The sequence below is a fragment of the Brachyhypopomus gauderio genome, chromosome 16, assembly GCF_052324685.1.
Source record: "Brachyhypopomus gauderio isolate BG-103 chromosome 16, BGAUD_0.2, whole genome shotgun sequence".
NCBI lineage: Eukaryota > Metazoa > Chordata > Actinopteri > Gymnotiformes > Hypopomidae > Brachyhypopomus > Brachyhypopomus gauderio.
The window spans coordinates 20,251,332-20,262,581 of NC_135226.1; the positions used below are offsets into that span (position 1 = coordinate 20,251,332).

The 11,250-nt window shown below is 45.1% G+C and overlaps 3 protein-coding genes across 9 annotated transcripts in view; 1 reads left to right on the forward strand and 2 right to left on the reverse strand.

Annotated features, from left to right (window-relative positions):
- cbl (Cbl proto-oncogene, E3 ubiquitin protein ligase) overlaps window positions 1–895 on the reverse strand; it is a 33,474-nt gene extending 32,579 nt beyond the window's left edge. For all 7 annotated transcript variants that reach the window (XR_013121636.1, XR_013121635.1, XR_013121633.1 and 4 more), the window contains exon 1: window positions 147–895. Coding sequence is in view for 2 of the 7 variants with exons in the window: in XM_076976524.1 (XP_076832639.1) it covers window positions 147–293 (147 nt within the window). In the remaining 5 variants the exon portion in view is untranslated. The remainder of the gene's footprint in view (window positions 1–146) is intronic.
- Window positions 896–1,971: 1,076 nt separating this feature from the next.
- On the forward strand, window positions 1,972–6,798 carry drc12 (dynein regulatory complex subunit 12 homolog). Its single transcript, XM_076976529.1, has 6 exons — window positions 1,972–2,184; window positions 2,348–2,413; window positions 3,534–3,653; window positions 3,817–3,909; window positions 4,553–4,683; window positions 5,026–6,798. The coding sequence occupies exons 1-6, from the start codon at window positions 2,124–2,126 to the stop codon at window positions 5,152–5,154; spliced, it is 600 nt and encodes a 199-aa protein (XP_076832644.1). The 5' UTR covers window positions 1,972–2,123; the 3' UTR covers window positions 5,155–6,798.
- A 2,197-nt stretch (window positions 6,799–8,995) lies between these two features.
- The window catches only part of grik4 (glutamate receptor, ionotropic, kainate 4), a 254,342-nt gene continuing 252,087 nt past the window's right edge, over window positions 8,996–11,250 (reverse strand). Inside the window, exon 20 of the mRNA XM_076976463.1 lies at window positions 8,996–10,859. Coding sequence (XP_076832578.1) covers window positions 10,464–10,859 — 396 coding nt within the window. The 3' untranslated portion in view covers window positions 8,996–10,463. The remainder of the gene's footprint in view (window positions 10,860–11,250) is intronic.

Genomic DNA, 11,250 nt, shown 5'->3' on the forward strand with positions numbered 1-11,250 from the left:
AAACCCCGAAGCTAGCCGAGTTAGCCGGCCGTGCTAACGAGCGGGCCCCGTCTCGCCTTAAAAACTCACCCCCGCAACTAAAACCCCTCCTCAGCGGCCTCGGTGGCCTTGATAACCCGACGAAAATCACGCGGTCGCGGTCGTACCTTGTCCATGAGCTTCCAGCATTTCTCCACGGTCTTTTTGTCCACGGCGCCCGGCTGGTGGTGGGAGTGGTGTAGGTGGTGGTGGGGCTGGAAGGCGTCCTTCATCATCCCGATGAGACCGCCACCTTTCTTCAGGTTCCCCGCCATGGTGGTGGTGGGTATCCCCCAGACACCCTGGACACTCTCTCTCCCCTTCTCCCCCCCTCTCCGGTAGTCGCAACAAGCACTTTTGACCGATGAAAAAAACCCCCCCGGTGAGGACAGCGCCCGAGCGGAGGGTCGGTGGTCCGTGGTCGGGGGGTAGGGGGGGTGTCTCTACCGAGGCAGGGCTCCCATCAACACCCCGCGCCCGCCGCACACCGCGCTGTCATCGGCCTCAAAAGCAAGTGCATCCGAATAAAATAAAATTTTTAAAAGTGTCAAAAAAGGAGAAGAAAATCTTCTATCATATATGGAGTTTTGTCGGGGAGGTCACGTCTGTTCCGTGCGGACACCCAGCTGGGTCTTCAGCGACACCCCGACCCCGCTGCTCCTCCGCGCTCTGCGACAGGAAGTCGAGGCTGAACCATGGCAGGAGTCCGCACCAACAACCCGCTCGCCCTGCTAATAAGAGACAAAATAATAATAATAATAACGTATTATGGAAATAAACACCGATTTCTAACTCTTCCCCCTTCCGACTTGGTAGCAATAATCTTCCTGTTCGTCCCCTTCCGCCTCTCGGACCTTTTAGTTGAGGAACATGCCGGCGTCCACCCACCACCCACACGCCCTCCTTTATATTCACATCAGACGGGTGCGAGCGGGTCTTGCAGCAGGGGAACTTTAATACACCACACTTTATTTTTGACATTCTACCTTTTTAGAAATGTAGGATTAAATGTAGTATTAAATTTCTATTTGAATTCGCTACTTTTATTTTTTTTTATCATTTTAATAAGCATGCCGTTTCGTTTGACGTGACTTTTATTTTGACAGGATAACAAAAAACGGAGTGATCGGTTCTTTAAAACATTTTGCTGACAAAAACCACGAAGATGTCTTTGAACTTAACGAGGCGTGATTCCCATGCATAAAAGTACACGAATGACTAGACGACTTTTGGATGTATGCCTTTCTGTCACTTCATATGAATACTCGATAATAATTTTTAAATAGTTTTTTTCTCTATTCTAATGTTGCAAGAGAGAGTTCGCACCTTGACACAGAATTTCCAGAAAAACAATAAATTGGGCTCCCCTGTTTTTCAAGGCCCCTTATTCCTCTTCACAGGAGATAAAACATGAATCCCACGTCTTCAGTTTCCCGTAAATGAAACGTCGGCACGAATATACTCATGCATTTATATCATTTGGATTCAAGAGCACTTGAGTTTGGGTTGCTGGAACAAAGTTTGGTGTTTAGAAATGCGACAGGCCTCATTTAAACCTGTTGTCTTTTTCTATTTTATGTATGCAGGAGACGATGTGTTTGGTGCTCAGAAGTGTGTGTGTGTGATGTGTAAGTGTGTAGTGTAAAGGTTGAGCTTGGTGTGCGCTTTAGCCATTCATAAGCCACATGTGGACAGTTTGAACATGCAAATGTCGGGTCTTTAAATGTTTTAATGAACACTGCTCCACTTGCGGCCCTATTAAACTCTTAACGGAGCGCCAACGTGCGCAAACAGAAAGTGTGTTACATCTTCACAGATATATTGGGCCAGAAACTAACACGACTGTGGAATACGCCTTTAAGAATCCCTGTACCGACCACAGGCGAATAACCTTCTGCTTTACAGCCACATTAAGGAGCTTGGCAACACCGCACACCTCCCCACCACCTCCACACCTCCTCCACGCTAGTTAGTTACGGCCCTGTATCGTTGATGCGTCTCCCAGTCCCGCCTCGCAACCAGTGCGCTTGTGTACTGGGACACAGTGTACCAGTGGCCTTCTTGCGCTTCTCTCCCGGTAACTGGAAGTCAACTGGAACCATATTATGCCTCCAAAGAAACGAAAAGGAAATATAAAGAAAATCAAAAAAGACAAACCTGATAAAGGTGTTTTATTTAAATCCAGTTTGGGGATAGGCTATAGACTGTTGCGTACAAGCGACTCTACACGGGAGTGTTATGGAGCAGGAGTGTGTTTATTATAGGGAAACTCACTTAACCAATGTCGGGTTTATTAATATGCAGCTCCTTTTCTTTTTTTCACGTGTAGGCGATGAACTTGTCGAGAAGTATCGGAGAAGTATCTTGGACGTGGCTGTGTTAAAAGAACAGCTTGGTAAGAAAACACCCACAAGGAGAGGGAAATATCACTGAAATTAATATAACAATAACACATCTTACCGTTACCTGCAGATAATATCGAAGCATGAAGCTCTTAAATGGGCTACACCAGTATCACAACTATAAAGGTCACAGTTAAATGAATGATTTCTAGTACACCATTTCTGCTCTTTTAGTTATCAGTAGGCAGACGTGGTCTCTTTCTAAATATACATACAGAACTAGCAGAAATAGTGAATTAGTGGTGGACACGAGAGAATTCATGAAGCACATGAAGAAGTTGAGACATGGTTAGAAAACAGACAGTAGATTAAGGTGTATTTACCTTCACATAGTTGAATAAGGTCAGACAGACTTTGGTTTTCCATCTAAATAGGCCAACATAACTGTATTTGGGTAGAATACTTAGAAAACATGATTAAACTGGCAACTTGCCAGGTTTGAGTAGTGTTTGAAAAAGAAAAAAAACAATTTAGATTAGATTTTTATCGCATAATAAATGTTTTATTAAGATTACCATGACGAGTGCAAGAAAACTGTAACAACGGGACATGTAATGCAACACTTATCGAGACCTAATCCTGTCAGGCCAGTCTGAAACCAGTTTTCAAGTAAGCTTACTCGTACTCGTCATGAGAAACTAACAACTTTAGCCTTTATCTCCTTAGAAAGATTTGGGTCAGCAAGAACCAAACAGACTCAACCAGATTTGCTGCCTGATTTTTGATGTGAGAGCGATAACTCTGAGTCAGGGGTAAACATTAAGACCGCCTAAGGAGATTAAATAGAATAGAGGAGATATAGTATGGAAAAATGAGTGCTCAAATACAACGTATCATCATTCAGCATCTTTGCAGAATTTTAGAGTGGGTAGATGTTTATATCTCTTACTGCAGTTCAGGTCAAAAGTGCAGAATGTTAAAATCACCCAAGCTGGTGAAGTTTGCAGCAGAGAATTCAGGATGTGTGCAGATTCACTTTCATCATTACCATACAGTGTCTTATCCAAGGTAGTGGAGTGTGCAGCAAAAATAAGAAACAGTGCACCTGGCCGTTGTAATGCCGTACGCACTGTGTATTCCTGTCCTCTTAAGTGTTCAGTTCTTCTCGGTTAGCTCTCCAGACACAGGTGGCGTCTCACGCCGTGTCCGTGAGAGATGAGATGAAGTACCAGATAAGAGACGTGAAGCATGCGCTCTCTCAGGAGAAACTGGACATGAAGGATATCACTGCAGGTCTTTCATTTATACGCTTGAACTATTTTTAGCTGTCATGCGACCTACATTGTCAATCAAGTTGTATTCTACTTGTTTTTGTGAGACTCTCAGTGGTCTATTTAGGTTAATTTAATGCACAGTAAAGTGTTTTATTGAATCTTTTTTCTCTGTTCCTGAGCAGATCTCAGCCGTCAGTATAAAACCTTACAAACAGACATGGAAGATAAAGTAAAACAATTAGAAACAAACGTGTCAGTGCTTCAGAAACAGCTTGGTGAGTCTATTGGCATATCTATTGGCATATCTATTGGTCCAGCGAGTAGGATGTTTTGTTTAAAACCTGATAAAAATATAAAAAATATTCTCCACTGGAGTACCTGTAGATTGTCATGTGATAAGATGTAAATAGGTTAGTTGTTGTGCTGGATAAGGGCTTCTGTTTTACACAAAGGATATTCACATCTTTTTCAGATATAACATGAAACAATGTGGGAATCCAGATAATCAAAAGCATATAAGACCATTAAGATTTACAAACAGAAAAATGATCAGTACAATAAAATCTTTCTTATCTATATATCTAAAAGGCCTATGTAAATATGTAATACTCAGAGAGTTTGTGAATGTTATTGTAATGGAGACACATTGAAGTCTGCAGACACCAGGTAGACCTTTAGACAAAAACCACAGTGCAAAAGTTGTCTGTTAGAGCTAATGGTGACTAATACAGATGACCCACTCTCTGGTCTGTTTGGATATTCAAACACCAATGGACCGGTGGGAAGGTGTTTTACCACTTCCTTCACGACTCTGGTGTGTTCAGTGTGTGTTCAGTGTGTGTTCTGTGCAGCGCCAAGCATGTAACGCACGTCTGATGCAAAGGAGCTGGAAGTCTCATCATGGCTGTGTTTGGTCAGACCAGTGTCACGTGGATTTAAAGAAGGAAAGAGAGGACCGAGAGCGAATGGAAGAAGAGAAAGACGCCCGGATTGCCGACCTGCAAAGCACACTGGACAATATGGACGCGGAGTATGAGAAAACCCTGCATGTACGTGAACAAGAGTGAATGTCGTAGCACGGAACATAGAGTGAAGAACTACTAACTATTGAGTTTTGATGGATGACACATCGTTATTCTATTTGAAAGAATACCTTCCGCAAAGCTGCCGGTCAATCAAATTCCACTATAATAGAAGTAATTATCTTTCCTACAGTTATTTCATATATAACTAATGGTACCACAGTGGTGGTACAACACTGATTGACAGCCACATTATTCACTGAAGCAAAAAGAAGCCCAGTGTTTAATGCATTGCTGGACTTTATACTGAAACGAGGACTGTTTCTGTTTCCTTACATAAGCACATAACACTTTGACTTCATTTCACAGGCCTGTCTGGACCGTTTGCTCTGGTATGTATCTGAGGCTCAGAAACAATGGGTGGATGAGAGTTCTGACCTCCACCGACAGGCCAAGGACACGCTAGCCAAGCTAGGCTTCAACCCACTGGACTTCTGAAGCAGAACTTGCTGCAATGTTGGGTTAGAAAAGAGGTCCAGTAGAACATGTGTAGAGAGCTAACAGGGACAGGGCATGAATGTGATATATGTGGTGACTCCCTATAATACAATGTAGAGCCCTTTTACAGCTGATCAATATTCTGTAATTAGGTGGCCAGACATCTCAGCATCTTATGTAGGAGCTTCTCACTTTCTTTGGTAGTAAAAGCAATAGTTTATAGAGGGAAACAAACACCTGGACACTATGTCATGGTATATGTGTACTACAGGCACTGATGATGCCTGCTGTGATCTAAGGATTTGCAGCAAGTTTTTTATAGAAGACCGAACCATCTTGAGAAAGTTCTATGGTAGATTTATTGGTGATGTTGTATTCATTTATCTGAAGGAGCTTTTTAAAAATAGTTTGGATCAACAGGTTTGTGTTGCTGATTTGAAGAATAGTTGTGTTAGAAGAACATAGCCTACCGTGGCTCAAAGCTAAACGTATCCACGTGCAGGATGTTTGTAAAACTGAAATGATTAGATCCCAAAAATGCCATCGGTGTGCAGTGCTGGTCGGTGCAGGCCTCGGGGCTTGTTATTGGTCCCTGGATTATGTACTAGTGCTTGGGAGGGGAGTGAGGGCTCCGGATGCATCCCAAATGCTTAGCCACAGTCCAGAATGTTCCACCACTGGGCCTGCAGTACCACCTGAAACCTGCAGGTGTCTCTGTGGTTTAAATTTTATTTGCTCTCTATTGCTCTGCTGAACGTCCATCTGCTTGACATATGAGGCTTTGAGCCTTGGTTTCTATTAGATGCGAATAAAACAACATAAAAGAAAACCCTTGTTTTAATCAAGTTCCCTCCACCGAGCACATTTATAAATATACTGCAACAAGGTTCATGATATTCTCTTGATCAGATGTAAACGTACTCTTTCCTGCCTGCGTGCCAGCACTGTGTATAGATGTAAATCAAACCACAAGGTTTTCATAGACGTGCCACTTCACTACACCTCATTCCCCCCCAACAGGGTAACTGTAGGTTTCAACCTGCAGCTTGGGTCCCACTAAAGCAGCTCCACTGACTTCAGATCAGTGGTTCGGCTAATCAGTCACTGACACTAGAGGGCACGCAGTTCTCTGCAAGCCCCACAGGTTTAGGAAGGGAGGTCAAACCTGTGCTGGTCAGGTTTAGCTAAAGAAGCACTTCAGCACAACTCCTTACCCAGTGATGAAGTCCTGAAGTATATATTTCACCCTGACGCAAAGCTGTTTCTTTGAAGGGATTAGTGCCGTTGTTCGATCCTTCACTTTCAACAGAAATCTGGGAGCGTTTACCCTCAGTAGTGTCTGTCCTCTGTAACATCTGTTTATTACTCAATACCCCTCTGTATTGTCATTTAGCGTGGATCTGTTACTAACAGTGTGTTTAACACCACACCCTGTTGTGCAGAGTGGATGAGACTGTAGGTACACAACCTTGCTGCGACCTCCACATCTCTTACATCACAACTCTTAGGTTTCCGCTTCACATTTTGTTCATTTTTCTGCAGACTGTCACTGGCAGTCATGTGTGTCCCGCCGTCATTTGTTTGCCTTGTTGGAAATCATGTTTTTCCCATCTGTGAGTCATCGATCAGAGCAAGAATGAAGTGAAAAAACAAAAAAATAAATCTTTTTTTAATTTGACTGACATGATGTCAAGGTTTTTTTTTGTCCTGTCAGTCCAGGTGTGTGTAGCAGAATGCTAAGCTTAAGTCTCACCTTGGACTCTGGGATGTGCACACGTGGTGGTCGCTGTTGAAGGCGAGCGGGGGCGGAACAGCCTTGACTATCAGACCTCCATCTTTCCTTGACCAATACTGCGACTGCAGTGGGATTGTGGGTAAGAGCACAGCGTGCTGAACACCTCCGAGATGTGTGATGAGACTACATGTGCTCCTATCCATCTCACTTCTGCCGTTTGCAGACAAACAGGTTCAATTCATTCAGTTTCACAGTCAGAGTTCAGGACAGGTACACAGGGGGCGGGACAAGATTTTGAATGAAGGTTGCTTAGCACACGAGATGGCCAATAAGATCGGTTTCACCCACCCACCCCACACTGATCATCCATAAAGACTAGTGCCAATACAATGCAAACATATTTAATGTAATGTTCTGTGGGACATATTTGGTGGTGTTCCTCTATAAGGTGTAAAAAATGAAGGATCTGCCACTCTTCACTGTGTATCTGCCGTCACTGGACACTGCATGGCGGAGTAGTGGATGTGTGAACACGTTCCTCAGCTCCTCTGGGATCCATGACAGTTTGGCAAGCACACAGCCCTCTTCACTGGTCTGCTCCCCAAGCGAGGGCCCTCGCTGGCCAGTGATTATTAGTGACACTGACATAGTAGTGGGCGATACATCTGGTCTCAGAGTTGCTGGAGATGCTGAAATTGAGCGTCAGTGTCACTGCAGGGTGGAAGGAGAACTCTGCCACCCAATAATACCCAGCCAACAGTGGTGTGGTCACAGGTAGAGAGCAGCCCTGAAGAACTGGAAAAATGAGATCTGGCAGCGTAGCACTGCAGACTCCACAGGGTGTTTCTAATCAGGTGGGCCGGGAGTGTATACTGAATGTCAGCAAGTGCATTTTAGTTTCGTGTGTATGAGATCAGTGCCTGGATACACTGCTGACTGTTAGTTCAAGGGCTTCATCGTCACGGTAACAATGTGTGTGAGTGGGCGTGTCCTCCAGGTGGAGGCGTGTTGCTTCTGCGTCTCACGGTAGAACTACACTAAACCCATTACCACTGGATTTCTGTCCTTTAGACAGGCTTGCACTCCAAATCTTTCCTTCCCCACTATAATCGGGCTGAGGGTGACAAGAACGTGTTTGTGTTTACTTTCACCTTATTCTTTTGTGCTGATGGGCTTTTTTTAATGGTGAATCCTAACTATGCATTTTTAGAGTGAAAAAAAAGACCTTCAAATGTCAAAATTCAGATTTCTTGCATTCACAGCGGATGCAGTCATGTCCTGTTATTTGATACCAGCTTTCCAAGTAAACGTTTGAAATCTCTGCACTCTGACTGGCATATTCATGTTCCAAGCATGGTCGGTTCTATATTTACATGTAAACGTGACTGGCATCTAATGCACGTTTTGTTGTTGTTAAGACACTCAGCTCAATATTCTTAGATGCAAGTTTCCCAGATCCAAATTAAGACTAAGTTTAGACTAAAAATCATTTTCTGTGTTTCACTGGACTTTAGCCCAACACTCTCATGTGATGAGGTACACTCCTGCACGTCACGTCACGTTTTGTGAGAGTGATCACACGTGCCACCCAGCAGCTGCAGGGGGAGCGTCTGACGTGGCTACCTATGTCCACGCACGCACCTCGAGTCACCTGACAGCCTCCACGTGGTCCGTGAGAAGAACGGAGACCCTCTGTGCTGATACTGCATTCTGGGCTGTGCTCTTCCTCCCGTCTGAAGAAGCTCCAGGATCTCCACCCCACTCCAGGAGGAGTCCATCTTCACTAACAAGGTCAACCTCTCAAAGAACAAAAAGCACTATTCTTTATTACAGACATTTGCCACTCACATTGCAGGGAAGCTTTCGGCTGAACTCGGGTTTAGGTTGAAAAAGAAAGATAAAAAAAAAAGGTTGAAGAAGGAGGAAAGTCTGTCTCTTTTAAACGGAAAGAAATGAGCTGAAATAAGTGACCTGGAAGGCTGAGAGCAGACGTGAATGTCTGAAGAGTCTAAATCCAGCACAGGATTAGAGTTGTTGCTATACGTCTGTGATATAAAACGTATAATTAAAAATATTTTACACAAGAGTTTTCTTCTAAACAGAAACCCTTTGTTCAAAATATATTTATTGGAATTTAGGAAAAGTGTTAAAGTTTCTTTTAGGACCATTTTTGGAGTGACCTCTTACAGGTAATGTCTTAATTTCTCTTTACATAGAGACTCATGAAAAAAACATTTCACAAGTAAACACCTGCTCAGATCTGGGAGAGATGCCAGTCCTGACCATATGACATCTCATTAGTGCCTTGTGCTACTTAAAAGTAAGAGTTCCCCTGACGCTGTGGACCATCCTGCCATTCATACTGCACCCAAAGACCATGTGACCATGTGACCATAGGACCATGGAACCATGTGACCATAGGACCATGTGACCATGTGACCATGGAACCCTGTGGTTGGGATTAAGAACATTATGTCTGCCCAGATATGTCTTTAACAGCACATGACTCAGAGATGAACTTCAAATTGTGTAACTGCAGAATTAAAAACCTGTGTGGCCAGGCTGATGTAAGTTCTTTCTTACTGGGCTAATTTTATATTTCAGACCAGAAGGTTGTGAAAATGAAAATGGTTCTCACTTAACAACTGTATGAAATGCTGAAATTAAACCATTCTTCTGCCAGATAACACCTTATAAATCACTGGTCTGAGTCATGCCTGAACAACCAGAGATGATCAATGAAGTCAAGACCTCTTCCAGTACGAGCTTAAGCCATTACCAACACTGTTGATGAGGGTTTCAAACTTTCTGGGCAAAATAGCAGAAAGTTCTACTCATGTACTTTTGATCGGCAATCTTGAAAACCTTCTTACATGCAGATCGAACCTCCAGAAATATCTTTAAAATCTATTTTAATAGAATAGCACTATAATTAAAAACAGACCACTGTGGTTTTATGTTCATTTCTCTTTGTAGTCCTCAAAGCCATGATGCTGGAACAGCACAAAATCCATACAAAGTTTATTTGGCACTTAAAAAAAGATGGTGATGGGGTGTAAAGTGTGCCAGGACGTGATGGGGTGTAAAGTGGGTCTCCTGCAGCTGTCGGCAGTAGAAAGTCTCTCCACCGGTCACACAAAATAAAAGTAACCATGATTGTTCTGGGAGGACGGTAAGAGCAACGGTAATATACTGATATCACAACCAAAAGAGAAATAACTTAAAATTAAAACTGACGGCACAGTAAGACCAAAAGAAAAATATACTGCATAGTACAAAGTACCCCTCGATTTGCTCCAAAAATGACGTTGGGAGCAGACGAGAGCTGGAGTCGTGTGTACAGTGACAGGACCTCTGCCCCGTGGGGCTCGTGTACTGGACCCGCTTTTCGGGGGGAAGGGCTATGAAATGCAAACAAATCCGCACGTGGGAGTCAAGATGGTCTGTGCTAGGATGAGAGTCCCGCCCTCCAACGCACGTGTTCGCCAAGCCCGGTGCTTGTGTCTCCTCGGGGGTCCGCTGAAGCCCGGCTCCGGGACGGTGCCCCGCCGGCACAGAGGGGGGCCGGGCCTGCTTATTCGGGCTCACTGCTGTTTGTTGTCTTGTCCCACTCTGCGCTCTCCTCGCTGTGGGCGGGCGAGGCGACGGCTGGGCCGGGCGGACGGCTGCGCAGACCCTGGAAGCGCCGACACTCGGGGCAGATGTGCACGTGGCTGCAGCCGCGCACGACCAGGGCCGCCTCCTGCAGTCTGTGGGAGAGGGGGTCCGGCAGGCCCGCGCCCGCACCCGTGCCCACGCCCGCACACAGCTTCCCGTTACTGAGGCTAGCAGCGGCGCGCACGCGACGTTCGTCCGGGCCGAGGGGGCGGGGCCTCAGGGGGGCGGAGCCACGTCTCCGCCGCAGCTGTAGGCCGTCCTGACACAGCACGATGCCCTGTAGCTCGCGCAGCATCTCCTCACACACCGACAGCTGCAGGACACACACACACACACACACACACACACACACACACACACACACACACACACACACACACACAGAGGGGAGAGAGAGAGAGGCCAGGGGGCCTCACTGACACACTGCAGGCAGCACAGCAGACACACTGATCAAAATAACAGAGAGCCCTATGAAGAGAGCCGAGGAGACGGTGTGAGACTGACACTCTGCCCAGAACACTAAACGCAGAAGCAGGAAGAGGCCGGTGTGTACCGCCGTAGAATCACAACGTCCCCACACCTCCACAGTAGAGCTCTGGCCCTCAGTGATGAGGCTACGCCCTCCTAACAAGAAGAAAGACCAAAGCTTGGTGTTTCTGTGATGATGCCTATAAGTCCTTTCTTGATGCCAGAAAGTTTATGGT